This window comes from Rhinatrema bivittatum, chromosome 4 (assembly GCF_901001135.1).
Source record: "Rhinatrema bivittatum chromosome 4, aRhiBiv1.1, whole genome shotgun sequence".
NCBI classification, from domain to species: Eukaryota; Metazoa; Chordata; class Amphibia; order Gymnophiona; family Rhinatrematidae; genus Rhinatrema; species Rhinatrema bivittatum.
In genome coordinates, this window is record NC_042618.1 from 313,560,923 (window position 1) to 313,578,947 (window position 18,025).

Here is an 18,025-nt window from a genome sequence, read left to right on the forward strand (position 1 = left end):
GGACCCGATGGCCACGAAGCGGAGGACCGCCGATTTAAAACAATTCTCCTACGGCAAGCTGGCTCCCGACCCCGAACAAGATGGCGGATCAGACGGAGAAAACGCTGCTGGCACTGGTGAGGACAGCATGGCGCCTCCTGCAACGTGCACAGCCGCACCGGCTGCCTCAGAGGGAACCCCCCTTACTCGCGAAGAGGCACGACAATGGTTCATAGATTTGAGGGGTGATATGAAGCAGCACAAAAGAGAAATTATGGAATCGGTGGCAGAAGTGAAGGAAGGCCTAGCAGCCCTGGGGAATCGGGCAGATGAAATTGAAAACCGGGTGGATTCCCACGGGGAGGCCCTAAATACTTTATATACTCAAGGGCTCCAACACAGCGCAGAGCTCTTAGCGCTCCAGGAGAAAATTGAGGACTTAGAAAACCGGAACAGGCGCAATAATTTACGCATCCGGGGTGTGCCGGATAACCAGGACTTCGCTGATGCCACTGTGGTGGCTCAACAAATCTGTCTTCATATTCTTTCCGAAAGTCAGGGAAGCTCTACTGAATCCTTGCCTGCGCTCTCCGCGATTTCGCTGGATCGGGCACACAGGGCTCTGGGTCAGCGCCGAGACAAGCAACCGCGGGATTTGGTAATTTGCTTCCATAATTTCCAACTTAAGGAGAGAGTGTATTCTGCATCCCGCCTCATGAAGGAGATAACTTGGAAAAATCACCGCATCTCCATTTTTCAGGACTTGGCTCCTATTACGTTGCAAAAGAGGTACGAGCTGCGGGAAGTGACCCTGGCACTTCGGGACCAGAATATCAAATATCGATGGACATTCCCCTTTGGGCTTTTGTTTCAAGCTCAGGGGGTGACTTACAAGATTAAAAATAAAGTGGAGGCACTGGAGGCATTTACTAAGGCGCACATCCCTGCGACTTTTCAAGCTCCCAAGATGGCGTCCCCACCGGCAAAACTGGACTCGGCTCCTCGCTGGCAGCGGGCAGACAAGGGTGGGAAAAGACTCCGGAGACAGTCTGACATTCGTCGCTCTCCCCCACAGGATCAAGGTTGATTTCACCTGACTGGCAACTTTAACCTGTGGAATGACTGCTCTGGAGCGGTTCTGGTTCACTCCTCAGTAACTGCCGGGTCTGGCCATTATCTGCACTTGTGGCCGGGTACAGAGGGCGACAAGGTGCACCTTGCGCTGGTTTTTTCAGCTGATTTATGCTCACTGTTCTAGTTATATGCAGTTCTTTAGTTTATTTGTTAATGTTTCTCAAAATGGCGGGGGGTGGGGGGGGAGGGGTGGTGTATGCTGGTGACTGCTGGAAGTCGGGTGTATACGGCCTCCATATTATGTATCCCCAGGAGGGTTGGAGGGATACGGTTGAATTGCTGGGGAACACATTGGGACACATCTGTACTTTTGATATCCTGGGATTGGAGGGGAGGAGTTGGGGAGACTCGTGTTTAGTGGGCCACATGATCAGGAGGGGGGGTACTGTCCTCACCGCCACGGGTGTGCTATGTACTTGTTATGCGACATGGCTACTAGGATATTATCCCTAAATGTGAAGGGGTTGAATACTCCGAGGAAACGCTTGCTGCTCCATAAGGAGCTTCAGCGACAGAGGGCAGGCATAGCATTTATTCAAGAAACGCATGTACGGAAACACCATGAACGGCTTCTGACTTTCCCACAGTTCTCTACCTGTTATTGGGCAGCCAGCTCTAAAGAGCAGAAATATGCTGGGGTGGGCATCCTACTTTCCTCTGCATGTGTTCATGAGGAGTTATTTAAATTGATAGATCCCCAGGGCAGATATGTTTTCCTGAAACTAAGGGTGGGTAAAAATATTCTCTCCCTGCTAAATGTCTATTTCCCAAACACGGATCAGGTGGCCTTTCTGAATCACATTGATGACCTCCTGTTCAAGCATTTAGAAGGGGATTTAGTACTGGGGGGTGATTTTAATGCCACTTTATCACCCTCTTTGGACAACAGTTCAGGCACCAGTGCCGCTCTTAGTTTTCGGTCCAAGTGGCGTAGCTTTCTGGCCAAATGGTGTGTGATTGATATCTGGCGGCGGAGGTATCCACACTCTAGATCCTATTCCTTTTACTCTCATCCCCATGGCACGTACTCTCGGATTGACTATTTTTTTGTCTCCACACAAATGCAAAATAGGGTGCGGAAAACAGAGATAGACCATATCACCTGGTCTGACCATGCCCCAATCTGGATAGATGTCGAACTTCAGGACACTGTCCCTGGGTATAGGCCATGGCGACTTAATGAGGGCTTGCTTAAGGATCGGGATTTTGTTACTAAGATAGAGTCCCACCTGAAACTCTTTTTTCAGGAAAATAAGACAGAGGATATGACCCCCGTGACAGTATGGGAATGCTCTAAGGCTGTGATGCGGGGCCTCTTTATTTCTCAAGCAGCATACTGCAACAAGAAAAGGGAGGCCACTAGGCTCAGTCTGCTAGCTCAGTTAGGGGTCTTGACTAACAGGCACAGCGCTACCTCCTCGAATTCTGTTTATACCCAAATATTACAGATTAAGGGCAAACTTCGGTCCCTAGACGACGAAGCTATTAGCCATCATATGCTCCTGTTAAAACAAAAATTCTTTGAGGGAGGCAATAAAGCAGGGCGATATTTAGCCCAAAAGCTGCGCGCTAAGAGGGCACAGGCGACCATCGCCAGGATAGTTACCTCAGGGGACTCTGCTACTACGACGTCGGAGGGTATTAGGCATGCTTTTACAAATTTTTATGCCCATTTATATTCACCTGATAGTACGATAAATGAGACTGCCATTGTCGACTACTTGCAATCGGTGCACTTACCTTCCTTGACTGAGTCACAGAGGGTTTTTCTGGATAAGCCTATTGAGATCGAGGAGGTGCTTACCGCCATTAAACAATTGAAGCCTGGCAAGGCTCCGGGTCTCGACGGCTATACGGGTTGTTATTACCGCAAGTTTGCCCATCTCCTGGTGGGACCTTTGACGGATGCGTTTAACTCCCTCTTGCAGGGGTCGGCCATTGGACGGGACGCTAATACTGCTGGTATCACGGTGTTACCGAAACCAGGCCGCGACCCCACCAATTGTGGCTCTTACAGGCCTATATCACTCATTAACATTGACCTTAAAATCCTTGCCAGAGTCTTGGCCGCTCGCCTCAATGGAGTATTGCCCAGTTTAGTACATAACGACCAGGTGGGTTTCGTCCCGGGGCGGTTAGCGGCGGACAATGTTCGCAGGATAGTCGATATTATTGATTGGGTGCATGCTGAGGGATTGCCGGCTGTACTGCTTTCATTGGACGCGGAGAAGGCATTTGACTTGGTGCACTGGCCGTTTCTTTTTCAGACTCTGCACACCATGTCATTTGGCCCTTCCTTTGTGACCTGGTTGGAAAAACTGTACGCTCAACCCTTAGCACGCGTTAAGGTTAATGGTAGTTATGGTACACCATTTGAGATCCAGAGGGGAACCAGACAGGGGTGCCCTCTGTCACCTTTACTATTCGCCCTATTCCTTGAACCCTTCACTACGGCCATTCGCAACTCACAGGGGGTGGTGGGCGTTTGGAAGGGGGCACATCATTTTAAGATTTCCCTCTTCGCCGATGACGTGATGTTCACTATTACAGACCCGGAGAACTCCCTGCCACAGATTATGTCAGAATTAATCCGATTTACTTCTGTATCCGGAATGAAGGTTAATTATGATAAATCAGAAATTCTCAATCTTACTCTGTCGCCTCTGGAAGTGCAATCCCTAAGGCGACAGTTCCCTTTTAAGTGGGCCGCCTCCTCCCTTAAATATTTGGGTGTCTGACTAGGATCCACAACTAGCCAGTTATATACGTTAAATTATGACCCGCTAGTACAAACCATACGTAAAGATCTAAACACCTGGCAGTGTCAGATGCATTCATGGCTGGGTAGACTCGCCATTATTAAGATGAATATCCTGCCCCGGTTTTTATATTTTTTTACTACGATACCCATTTTTTTGCCTTCTTCAATTCTAAAGAAGTGGCAGCAGATGCTCTGCAGTTACATCTGGCGCAAGAGGCCCCCAAGGGTGGCCCAGGCGACTTTATATAGAACAAAGCCTCAAGGGGGTGTTCAGTTACCTAATTTGTTGTGGTACTACCTCGCTGCACAGCTTCGGGCTCTGGTGGCCCTTCACCGCACAACTGATGTGCCGCAGTGGGTGCTGTTGGAACAGGCACTGGTAGGGAGGGTTCCCTTATCGGCACTTCCTTGGCAGCCACCTTTGACTAGGGTACAGATTCAATATATGCCTATCTCTCTCCGCACCACCCTAAAGGTATGGCTTAACTGGAAGGTTAAGTTGGTGGGACCTGAACGGTACTCTACTATGACACACCTTCACACGAATACTGTCTACCACCTCTCTGACAAATCACCGATTGTGCGGAGTTGGATATCGGCAGGTATCATTAAATTGGCACATGTTCAGTTTCAGGGGTCCCTGTACACTCTTGAACAGTTATGTAATCAATATAAGTTGGGTGAAGGGGACTTCTTGCACTACGCCAAACTTTATCATTTTGTTAAGCGTGGGCTACGGGGGGGCACTCTAAAACTGACGAGCACCCTGTTCGAGACCTATTGTAAATATGCTACTACCATCAGGGGTGTCCTATCCAAGATATATGGCCTTTTTAATGGGTTACTGAAGGAGACTCCACGCCATTGCACATTATGGGACCTAGACTTTCAATGTCCTCTAGAGGACACGGAATGGGATTCTATTTATTCCCTTGCTCACAAATGCTCAGTGTCGGCCAGTTTACAGGAAAACTGTTATAAGCTGATTTACCGGTGGCACTACACACCAGAGCGTCTCCATAAGTTTCGGCCCACAATATCTGACCAATGTTGGCGGGGATGCGGACACACCGGAACCTACTATCATATCTGGTGGGCATGCCCCAAGGTAGCAACAGTGTGGCGAGAGGTTTTGGGTTGGCTCTCGGCGGTTGTACTGGAGCCGGTGAGAGCTGAACCGATGCACGCACTTCTAGGCCTACCCTTACTTGGACACAATAAAGAGACACAGAAATTTTTGCTGCAAGTCTTTATTGCGACGCGCACGGAGATAGCCTGCCATTGGAAGGACGCCACTGCCCCCAGTTTGGCTAAAATCCAAAGCAGACTACACACATATTACCAACTTAGCAGACTTACTGCGGTACACAGAGACCGATTGGTAGCGTTTGACAGGATGTGGGGTCCTTACACTAAGTGGCTCGAGCTCCAAAGCATGTCTACATAAATGAATGTCACCGATGCTCTAGGTCCTGATCTAGTATATCTAAGCCTATCTAGATACTTTGGCCACCCTCATTCGGGGGATGGGCCTCAGCTATAGACTTATCCACTAGAGCCCTTACTCTGGTCGCATACGTGGGATATGCCCTTTCTTATAGTTGTCGCTGTTTTAGCCCATATGCTTGCTACCTCTCCTTCAATTTATTGGTGGTCTCACTTCATTCCTTCTCCCAGGCTAAAATCTTCCATACAACTCTTCCATACATTACTTCCTTGCCGATATATATATTCCCAGTGTGTAAGGGGGGTGGGGGGTGGAGTACTGGGGTGGGGGGTGACTGTATAATTAAAAATTTGGTCAATTTTGGTTCGGAATGTAGTGGTTCTTCTAGCAGTTTGTTGATGCTACCAAATTGCACTTACTGTTCTGTATTACACTTTCTGTTTCTGTTTTTATATGCTGATGTTTTGTATCATTGTTTTGCACTGATTGACAATAAATTCTTTAAACACAAAAAAATCTGTATGTCGTCAGCATAGATAAAATGTGTTAGACCGAAGCCGGAAAGAATTCTACATAGTGGGAGCATATAAGTATTAAACAGGATAGCAGATAGAGAGGATCCCTGTGCTGCGCTCCATACTGGAGATCAATTGGTTGAGATTCATTATCAAGAAAATTTACTTTGAAGGTTCTATTTTTTAAATAAGAGTCAAACCATTTCAGTGTGGAGTCTTTGCCTATTTCGTTTAGTCTTTCCACGAGGATTTTGTGATTAACTGTATCAAAAGCTGCTGAAATATCTAGCATGATCAGGAAGTAAGTTTGGCTGTTATCGGCTCCTCTGAGGATAATATCATGTAATGAAGTTAATAGGGTCTCAGTACTAAAATATTTTCTAAATCCATGTTCCGGATATAGTGTACTATACAGTTTCAGTTGGAACACTATCTTTAGTATATAACACATTCCTTAGTAATGCATAAGAACATAAGAAATTGACATGCTGGGTCAGACCAAGGGTCCATCAAGCCCAGCATCCTGTTTCCAACAGAGGCCAAAACTAGGCCACAAGAACCTGGCAATTACCCAAACACTAAGAAGAACCCATGCTACTGATGCAATTAATAGCAGTGGCAATTCCCTAAGTAAATTTGATTAATAGCCGTTAATGGACTTCTCCTCCAAGAACTTATCCAAACCTTTTTTGAACCCAGCTACACTAACTGCACTAACCACATCCTCTGGCAACAAATTCCAGAGCTTTATTGTGCGTTGAGTGAAAAAGAATTTTCTCCGATTAGTCTTAAATGTGCTACTTGCTAACTTCATGAAATGCCCCCTAGTCCTTCTATTATTCAAAAGTTTAAATAAGCAAGTCACATCTACTCGTTCAAGACCTCATCCTTTAGAAGAGTTGTCCTTGTTTCCTCTTTCAAATAGTTCTGTCATGTGCTCCAAGGGCCTCCACTTGCTGGTGGCTGGAAGGGAAGCCTCTTCTGAGGGTAAACTCATCAGTACTACACTTGCATGAGGCCATCAGAAGACTCCTGGCCACATTGCCAGATGGATATCCGAGAACGATCAGCACATATTGTACTCATTTTGCACTTCTTGCAGCTGTCAGCATCAGGGAGAGTAAAACTTGCTATTTATTATCTGCAGCACACTTCTGAACTGATCTTTATTTTTTTTATAAGGCAAAGGGTGTGGCCTGGTGGAGCTCCAGCCTGTTGAGAGGTTTGGTTTCCATACCATCACCTGCTGTGGATATATCCCACAGGTAAGATAATCTTTTCCTGTTAGAATCTGATGTAGCTTTTCTCCAGCTTGTGATTTAATAAATACGATTGTGGGTCCTTTGCTCTCTCCGTTTCCTGTTTTTTTGTTTTTGGCTCAGCTGTCTGCTTTCTGCTGTTTGGGCTTCTTCTTCAATTGCAACCAATCTCTGCTGGGGCTATGGTATCATGAAACCTCATGCATAGATACCCTGGGGCTTTTCATCGTTATTTATTTATTAGATTTTTAAACCACCTCTTCCCATTAGGCCTCAAGGCAATGTACAGTAAGATCGTAAATACAAGAGGTTTCACACAATATAGTATATAATACAAGTTATTTAAAAGCCTTTTAGAAAAAGCAGAGTTTTCTATTGCTTTCAAAATGCCATGTAATCTCCTCTAATGTTAGATTCAATGGCAGTGTATTCCACAAGGTGGTCTTGGTGCATGAAAAGATGCTGTGCTTGGTTTTGATTAAATAAACCTAGGGAATAGTAAGCAACACTTGCTGTGAGGAATGAAGAGCTCAGACTGGCTGGTAACAGGAAATAACATCTGCTAGATGCAATGGTGCCTGGTAGTGAAGAATGTGAGAAATTATACATACAGTAACAACTAGAGCCTCTTGAGCACTGGCTTTTTGTGAGTATGACTTTTAATTTTGGTGATCAGATGGGCCGTAATATTTTGAATCATCTGGAGTCTGTGAATTTGATATTTTGGTAACTCCATCAAAAGGAAATTACATTCCCTGTACGTACCAGGATCAGTCCAGACGGTGGGTTATGTCCCCCGTCCAGCAGATGGAGTCAGAACAGAAGACTTCTGTGGGAGGTCCTATATTACCTCACCACCCTTGCCTCTATCTTCAGTATCTTTCTGACTCCAGCAGATGCGAGCAGGGGAATTGGTGTTCCCCACTACTATAGCTTAGGATTCTAGGCTTTTTCTGATCTTCTTGAGGGATCAAGTAAAAAAAACAAAAAGAAGGAAGAGGTTTAGGTAAGGGGGGTTAATTTCCCGAGATTACTTAGGAGGGCTATTCCTGCCGGGAGGGACTGAGTAATCTCCCTCCACCGGGGCTTGCTGACAGGCCTGTTGCTTTCTCCTCTTCCCCTCTCTCTCTTTCCCTCGGCTTTATTTGGTTTTGGGGTAAGTGTGCTGATTTCCTTTCAGGCTTACCTCAGTCAGTGTGTATCTTCACCGTTGGGACTACGTCTGACTGTCGGGGTGCACGCTGGTGGTTCCAGCCTCTCCTCTCCCCCCCCCCCCCCAACGAGGCGATCGTATCCGACCCGCGGCCCCGCGACAATCCATTCCCCGGGGCCGCTGGGAGGGTAGATTCCCCAGCGGCTCTCCGGGTTGGCAGGGGGTTTTCGGTCTCAGAGCTGGGGCTGTAGCACGCAGGGATTTTGCCGCGCTCTCCCGCCCCTCCCCCCCTCATGCTCCGATGCCGCGCTCGGCGGCTTGCGTCTCCTGTGGTCGTCAGGGAGGGAAGTTCTCTCGGGAGGGGCATTGCTCTGGCTGCCTTCCCGACGGGGAAGCCAGCCCTTCAGGGGGGGACGCCGCGGGCGGCCCCGGACCACGACTCGAGAAAGCAGCAGGCCCCGTTCCCGCTGAGCGCAGGAACGGCGGCCATTTTGATGTCTGACTCCGAAGGGGGGCTTTCTGAGGAGGATTCCCCGAACACAGCAGCGCCACTTACAAGAGCACCCTTGGCCAAATTGGAGACTGGACATCGGGAGGGGGAGACCCCGGGGGTCCCCCCTGGGGGGTTTTCTTCCTTTTCCCCCGAGTTTATTATTTTAATGCATAAAGCATTTTTACAGTGCAGGGATGCGCCGCTGGATTTCCCGGGTCCCACTCCTACCAAACTGGCCCGCCTGACTGCGCCGCTGGGGGGATTTCCCTCTCAGGGCACTGCACAACCATCTGGGGTCAGTCCTGGACCCTCCAGGGACCCTCCCGTGCCCCCTCGAGCGCCACTCGGGAGTCCGGGGGGGCCCCTCCGGGGGATCCTTCTGGTGATGATCCCACCTTGGCAGCCTAGGTGGAAGGAGATGATCTGAGAGTCCTCCGCATTTTTCAGCCAGAGGAATTGGACGACCTCATTCCCCATATCCTGAGAGAGATGGACATCACCCCCCCCCCCCCCCCCCCCCCCGGAACCGGTCGGACCGGATCCTAAGGTCAGGAAGGGAGGCCCACTGCTAGCGGGTCTTCGGCCCTTGGCAAAAGCTTTTCCCACCCATCCCTCCTTTCTTCAACTTATTTCCCGGGAGTGGGATACCCCTGAGGCGACCCTCGGGGTTAGTAGGGCAATGGAGAAGCTCTATCCCCTGCCACAGGACTTCCTGGAGATTCTCAAGGTGCCTGCCGTGGATTCGGCAGTTACCAAGCATACTACCATCCCCGTCACGGGTGGCACGGCCCTGAAGGATATTCAGGACAGAAAGCTGGAAGTTTACCTCAAGAGAGTTTTCGAGGTTTTGGCGTTGGGGATGTGGGCAACTATTTGTAGCGCCCTAGCACAGAGAGCGGGTCTCCTTTGGGTCCAACAGCTTCTCACTTCCCAGGATCTGCCGGAGGCGGAAGCCCAACAGGCGGATCAGCTGGAGGCCGTTATGGCCTATGGGGCGGATGCCTTTTATGATCTCCTCAGGGTCCTGGCTCGCTCCATGGTAGCGGCGGTCTCGGCTCGGCGTCTCCTGTGGCTTCGGAACTGGTCGGCGGATGCCTCTTCTAAGATCCGGCTAGGGTCCCTTCCCTTCAAGGGTAAGTTCCTTTTTGGGGAGGATCTGGATCAAATTATCAAGTCTCTCAACGAGAACGCAGTTCATAAGCTCCCGGAGGACCGTCCGCGTGCCTCGAGACCTTTCTCCTCTTCTTCTAGGTATCGGTCCCGGAATCAGCGTAGGACACGGGCCATGCGTCAACATCCCCCTCGGACTCTGTCCTCTCATTCGAATTCCTGGAACCGGTCCTTTCATGGGCGCCGTCCCGGTAGGGAGGGACAGGGACGGGGCCTCTCCACTTCTACCTCCATCAAGACTGCCCAATGATGCCAGGCGGACCCACGATCCGGTCCCCAGGCTGGGGGGCCGGATTGCTCTCTTTTACGAAGAGTGGGTCCAAATCACATCGGACCAGTGGGTCTTGGATATTCTAAAGCACAGCTACGCGTTGGATTTTGTCCACACACCCAGAGACAGGTTTCTCTTCTCTCCATGCGGGTCCCTTCACAAGCAGGAGGCCGTTCGTCACACCCTCGCCCGGCTCCGCGCTTTGGGAGCGATAGTGCCGGTCCCCACCTCCAAGCTGGGTCGGGGTCATTACTCCATCTATTTCGTGGTACCGAAGAAGGAGGGCACCTTTCGTCCTATCCTGGATCTCAAGACGGTAAACAAGTTTCTCCGGGTCCATCTTTTTCGCATGGAAACCCTTCGCTCGGTCCTGGCAGCGGTGCATCGGGGGGAATTCCTGGTCTCGTTGGATCTCACGGAGGCCTACCTGCATATCCCTATCCGCAGGGAGCACCAGCGCTACCTGAGGTTCAAGATCCTGGGTCATAACTTTCAGTTCCGAGCCCTACCTTTTGGTTTGGCCACGGCTCCTCGGGTCTTCACGAAGGTCATGGTAGTGGTGGCAGCGGCATTGCGCCGGGAAAGCATCCTGGTACACCCCTACCTGGACGACTGGCTCATACGGGCGAAGTCCCGGATCTAGGGCCGCCGAGCGGTCAACAGAGTACTTCGGCTGCTCCGGTCACTCGGGTGGATTGTGAATCTAAATTTGTACACCCTGGAGGAAAGGAGGAGCAGAGGTGATATGATACAGACTTTCAGATACTTGAAAGGTTTTAATGATCCAAAGACAATGACAAACCTTTTCCGTTGCAAAAAAATCAGCAGGACCAGGGGTCACGATTTAAAACTCCAGGGAGGAAGACTCAAAACCAATGTCAGGAAGTATTTCTTCACGGAAAGGGTTGTGGATGCCTGGACGCCTGGACGCCCTTCCGGAGGAAGTGGTGAAGACCAAAACTGAAGGATTTCAAAGAGGCGTGGGATAAATACTGTGGATCCATAAAGTATAGAGGATGTGAATGAAGTGAAGAGGCATGGGGGCGGCTTGCGGGAATGACTGCTACTACCGGGAGATTAATATCCTAATTAAATAAACATACACATGGTTAATGTGACTCCAACATTGCTCTGTGCTTCAACGGCAAGAGGAAATGGGGGGGAAAAAAGGATTTGCATCCTCAAAAAAGTGGGGGAGTGGCTTGCTTGGTGCAGCGGTTGCTACCCCAGGCCAAATTGACATAATGCTTCACTTTCAATGATATATTCAGCGTGGTTTTCTGCTTCAACGGCAGGGGGAATGATGAAAAGGTCTCTGCTTCAACAGCAGGGGGAATGATGAAGGGATGATTTGTATTCGGACAGCAACCAACAGGGACTGAGTTGCACAGGCTGAATAAACATGCGTGGGAGTAGCTTGCTATGACGGCTGTTACTACCCCTAGAAAATTGGCTGGATGCTTCACTTAAATGCAGCTCCAGCACTGATGCTTCACTTAGATGCAGCTCCGGCACTGCTAGCTGCATCGATGGCGGGGGTGGAAGGGAAATAGAACAAAAGGTCGCTTACAAGGGACAAGAGAAAAAGATAAGAATGGGAAAAAAAAAGTGGGAGCTTGCTGGGCAGACTGGATGGACCGTTTGGTCGTCTTCTGCCATCGTTTCTATATGTTTCTTCTACGTAGACCTCTATTTGATCTAGGAATCGCCTTCTTCCTATACGCCAATGACATTCAGTTCTATATACCATGCACCAAATCTATTGAAAATACAATACTAATTCTAGTGACACACATGAAGGCTATACAACATAAACCATCCAAACAAATTAACTCTAAACACTAATAAAATTGGAGACTGATGATGTCACCGGCGAGTGCGGCTGCCTAGAACGGGGCTGCTGACCGCAACCATGCAGAACGGAATTTGGGTGCAAAATACTCCACAAGCTAGCCTAGTAGCAGTAGATGTCGTGTAGGAGGAAAATGATAGACTTTAGAAAGTTTTCATATCAGAAAATTGATCGGGAGGAGCAGGCCGACAAATTCAAAATTGCGGAGGATGCCGGAGATGAGCTGCCTGACGCTCCTGAGGAGCAGTGCCTGAATGCCGATGCTGATATACCCTCGAGAGGGGAGTTTAAAGCTTGGTTTAGCGAACTTCGGCACGACATTAAGACTGAATGAAATAATGGAGCTCGTGGGAGAGCTTAAAGAAGAGGTGAGTGACATGGGGCGCCATATCTTTGAATATGAGACACTCACAGGAGGCCCAAGCAGAACAGTTAAAAGTGATTCACATAGATACACAAACTATGACCCAGGAAATTCAGCAATTATCTGCTGAATTTTGCGGTTCCGGGGAGTCCCTGTAACACCAGAATATGCAGATTGTCCGCAGGTGATCTCACAGTTATGCTCTACCATCTTAGCTACGGAGCTCTACCATCTTAGCTATGGAGAAGCAACGACGAGCTTGGAATCCACTCACCAGGTGAAAATTGAGCATGCACATCGGGTGCAGGGCCCAAACATTGCTAATTTTGGCGAGTAGGCTTAATGATTTTATTGCACAGTTGATTCATCCAGACCAAGCAGGTTTTATCCCTGGGCGCATGGCCTCTGATAATGTTGGGACAATATTAGATTCTCTGTGGTGGGCTCGACAGCGCAATTCTCCTTTCTTACTAATGGCCATGGATGCAGAAAAAGCTTTTGATTTGGTGCACTGGCCATACTTGTTTCAGGTATTACACAAACTAAGATTTGGCCCTTTTTTTATTCAGTGGATAAGAAAACTCTGACTCTCCACGGGCCTGTATTAAGGTCAATGGGGGCTACTCTACTAACTTTCAGGTAGAGAGAGGGATCCGGCAGGGATGTCCATTGTCCCCGCTTCTGTTTGCAATATTTATAGAACAGCTTGCTCAAAAAATCAGGGACACTCCTGAGGTACATGGGATCCAGGTGGGGGAGTTTTTTCCTCTAAATTGATGCCATCCTCACCTTATCAGACCTGATGGCATCACTACCGGCAGTGGTCGACATCATCAAACTATTTAGTAGGGTTTCGAGATACTCCATTAATTGGGATAAAACTGAAATTCTTAATATTACTCTGCCGGATACCCAGGCAGAGTAATATTAAATGGGCGAAAGAAAAAATTTAAATAATTGGGGATTTATATTGGAGCTAGAAAAGATATCTTTAGTCTTAATTACCTGCCCCTTCTCACGAAAATATACCAGGATCTGGAGGAGTGAAATCGCTATCATATCTCATGGCTGGGGCATATAGCCACTTTTAAAATGAATATTTTACCTAGGCTTAGTTATTTGTATCAGACAATTCCCTATAACATACCATCGACTCTCCTGAAAAAATGGCAACGTAGATTTATGCAGTTTATATGGCAGGGTAAACACCCCAGGATAGCGCAACTAATCCTCTTTCAACTGAGAGCACAGGGGGGTCTTGCTGTCCCCAATCTCTTATGGTAGCATGCAGCAGCACAGTTAAGGGCAGTGGTGGATTGGCATCGGACTACTGTCCGTAAGCCATGGGCGATTTTAGAACAGGAATTGATGGGAAAGATCCCTTTACCAGTCCTGTTATGGCAACCAAAGTCTTCATGGCCGGGGAAGTCTTCTATCCACTCTACATACTTTATATACCTGGCATAAATGGAAGGCAATCTTAGTGGGCAATAAAATTTGGTCAATTAATTCTCTGCCTTTCTATCGTGTGGTCTTCCTAGAGGGAAAGGCGCCAAGTATTTTTGGAACATGGATTCACAATGGCATTTACAGTTGTGCTCAGCTTTGGGAAAATAACCATTGGGTGGATTTTTCAACTTTGCAGAATAGGTTTGCGCTACCCCAGAACGAAGCTTACCATTATCTACACTTAAGGAATTATTTACGCACGGGGGGGAATTCAGCAGGATTTAGTAAAAAAAAATATCAAGATGTTTGAAGTCTTTTGTACCTGTTGATGTATAATATATACCTCATATTATAAACCGTTGTGATCTTTATTTGGAACGACGGTATATAAAATGGCTAAATGGGATTGGGAGGTAGAGTATTGCAAATAACCCATCCATCACTTCCTCAAGAGCCAGAGGGATGAGGAGAAGTGATAAGAACATAACAAAAAGGCAGAGAATGGAAGTCCTAGTGATTGATACTGCGGGCTGGGTTGGTATCTGCAGGCTATAACTCTCCAGAAATCAACTGCCAGCAGGTAGTTTGTAGCTGAGTATCATTCAGTAGGTCCACAGGGAATTGGGAGACTGGATACTTGGCAACAAACTCTGTGGTTTTAGTAGCTGTTTGGCCTATTGTAAAGCTATGTGGTGTGATGTATTTTGGGGTAGGTAGTGAGGGTGGGAGGGGGACTGTGGGGAAGGCACTTACTACTGGACTAAAAATGGAATCTTGCATGGTAAAGAAGCACTGGGATAACCTGTACGAAGCGGCAGTTATAACCCAAAACAACAGTGATTTAACTTCATCAGGCTGCAAGAAAGGTATTTGAGTAGCCTCACGGAGTGGTGGTTATAACCCTAACAGTGGTATAGCTGCACTGGGCTAAGAAATCTGGGGTAACCTGCATGGAGGGACTATAGTTAAAAAGCAAACTTTAATGAGCATGAAGAGGCCAGACATATTGGAAAACAGCCTCATTAATTTTGATAGCTGTGGGGATTATTATAAAACTTGGAAATAAGCCATGGAAGGGGTGTTGGATTAATTATTGGTCTTGTAAATATCAAACTTGACCATGACGAGGCCAAAAGTGGCCAACCAACAAAGATGGTGAAGGTCAACACTTTTATCAGCAGCTTGGAACAGATATGAAAGGAGAAGGTTTGAGAGATCAGGTACAAGACATGGGGAGCTGGTGCTAGATTACATATAGGAATTTATATGCTCATTTTCCGAATGTGAAAAAATCTCAGCTGGCAAGAACACATGGACCAATTGGCCTTTACGGATATAATTTCCTATATTACTACTAGCGTAAGAGTTTGTAAAAAATAAATGATGGTGGAAAAAACCCACGTACGCATGTAGATTCACTCCCCTGATCTCTCCCTTCACCCCCCTGGAATGCTGCTTTTCTTCAACAGCTGAAACTATTTAAGCTGTTACACAGTGCACGTGCTTCCCCAGCAGATAGAGCACGTTCATCTGAGTAAGGGTGTGCGCATCTCCCATCAAGCAAAAGTGCGCGTATTGTGTAACTGTGCATACTTTTTATGTTCACAGAGACTGGGCAATGAAGAGAACACTGTTTTACATGCATGAACACATTTTTTACCTGCATGAAACACGCAGAAAATTGCCATCTTTGTGTCCCATGTGAAAATAATTTTTATTGTATTTCATCTTCAGTTAAAGGTTAAGGCACAATTTTTTAGGTGGGATACCAAAAGTACACACTAAAAAAATTAAATCAATCAGTGTCTCAAAAAGGCAGCACAAATATGATTTTTGAAGCACAGCTTACAGTGACCAATACACAGTATAGCAAATTATAAAGTTAAGTAATTTGTTACTATCAGGCTGATGCTGAAAGTGCGTTCAGCTGAGCGCACTGTTTATCACGCTGTTGGATGTGCATTTTGGATGGGTGTCCACAACCCCTTATACAATAAGGGGTCTAGCATGTCCATAACGCGTGTCCTTACCCCTCCGAAACAAATAGCACTCATCACATGCAAATTCATGTTGATGAGGCTATTAGTAATTCGCTCCAGATACCAAAAAAAAAAACCAAAGTGTGCCCGATCTGCACATTTTACACTCGGGACAGGCATTAATTTCTGAGCAACCCAAAAAAGTGTACAAAAAAAGCAGAAAATGCTACTTTTCTGTATATCCTCCAACTTAATATCCTAGCAATATTAAGTCAGAGGAACCAAAAAGGTAAAAAAAAAAAATTTAAAAAAAAGTGCCGGCAGGTCAGGTTAGAAAAACGGACGTTCAGTTTTACGAGCATCCATTTTCCTAACCTGTGACTGTCAGCAGGTTCGGAAAATGGACGCTCATAAAATTGAGCATCTGTTTTCTGAACCCGCTGACAGCTACCTCTCCTGGGTTTCCGCTGCTAAGGGGGCACTAGGGATGCATATTGTCCCTAGTGCCTCCTTTTTAGCGCAACCCCTGATTTAAATACAGTATCGCGCGCCCAGGAGAAGTGGCTGGGCACGCATTGGGGAAAGCGGGCATTCAACACTGAGTGCCCATTTTCCCGCGCACCTTACAGTATCGGCCTGTATGTGTTGTGGGTTTGGGCTCTAGCAAAGGTGTGGTGAACACCACCCCAGGAGTGGCACAGGATGTCAAGGCTGAAACTAACTGTGGGTGGTCTGGTGAGGCTGGAACAAGAACAAGCACAGACTGTGTTGGAGCTCAGGGAATGACATGAAGCTGGAATGGAGCTCTGGCATGAGGTGCAGGCTGGAATGCAGCTCAAACACCGGAACAGCGTGCAAGTAAGGGTGGACTAAAACACAGGAACAGGGTGCAGGTAAGAGTGGAACTGAATGTAGGTAGGAGTGCACTGGAGCTGGGTACAGGTAAGCGTGGCTAGAACACAGGAACAGGGTGCAGGTAAGAGTGGAACTGAATGCAGATTGGAGTGCACTGGAACAAGTGGAACAGACTGGAGCTGAGTACTGGTAAGGGTGGAACTGGAAAAGAATGAAGGTAAGCATGGAACTGGAACACTGAAGCCTGGGGCAAGACAGGCTAGGACAAGGCAGGACAAGCCAGGACAAGGACTACACAGAACATGAAACATACAAATCCTGAAGTCAGCGAGGCAAGGAAGGGCCCCGAGGGGCAAGGCAGAGAGAGGCCTAGAAACTGTTATTATTTATGATAATTGTGGGTGGATCCTTGGGCCGTGGCAGATGACCATGCCCCGGGGGAAGATCCCGAGAGGAACACCGGTCAGGCTCAGAGTTGGGAGACAGACACACACTAGTTCTTTTATTAAACTGTTTTAGAGAACCACCAGAGGTGGCAGTAGTGAGCTGGAAGAGCCTGGCTGGGCTGTAGTCCCTCAGGCACTGGAACAGCGATCCCAGGATGGCTGAGCTGTAGAGAAACTCAGATAGTGAGTAGGCAGAGTATGCAGCGTTCAGGAACAGAACCTTGATGGTAACACTCACACAGTAGTCTCTTGGAACAGCCCCGGAGCTGGAATGAAGTAGGCCCTCGATGAGCGAGTATCTGGTTCCAGGGAAAGCTCTGAGAGAGAGATGGTAACTCTCTGATGTTGTAGGCAGCGGTGACTTCCTGGCAGAAGTTATATTCGGTAGCAGGTCCGGGAACGTGGGCCCTCGAGGAGCGCGTACCGGTTCCAGACTGCGACCTGAAAAGCAAGAGAGAGAGCGAGGCCCCCGAGGAGCAGGTACCCCTGGTAAAGACGGAGGAGGCAGAGTAGCAAGGTAAGCGGAGAGCGAATCCCATCCACAGCGATACCTGGAGGCAGCTAGGTAGGAAACCCTTTGCTAACTCGATTAGCTAGCAAAACAAGAGACCTTAAATATCTGGTGATAATGATGTCATCTCAGGGGGACGCCCCTGAGGTTCGCGCCACAGCTGGTACTTGAGTCAGGGCCGCGCTGTGCGCGCGCCCTTAGGCCTCAGGAGAACATGGCGGAAGGCAGCGTCTAGCCGGTCCGGGAACGCCGGAGGTTGTCGGCAAGATGACGCCGCGGCAGCCAAACTTTCATCAACCAAAGAGGGAGTTGCCAAAGAGGTAAGGTGGGCGGAGTGGAGACGTCGGGCAGCGACCGTCGCAACAGAAACAGGGAGAGACCTAGGAG

General features: G+C 48.0%; 1 protein-coding gene across 2 annotated transcripts in view; it reads left to right on the plus strand.

The window, feature by feature from the left end:
- The window catches only part of LOC115090778 (ketosamine-3-kinase-like), a 41,082-nt gene that overhangs the window by 13,965 nt on the left and 9,092 nt on the right, over positions 1 to 18,025 (plus strand). For both annotated transcript variants that reach the window (XM_029600280.1, XM_029600279.1), the window contains exon 4: positions 7,019 to 7,101. In XM_029600280.1, the coding sequence (XP_029456140.1) occupies positions 7,019 to 7,101 (83 nt within the window). The remainder of the gene's footprint in view (positions 1 to 7,018; positions 7,102 to 18,025) is intronic.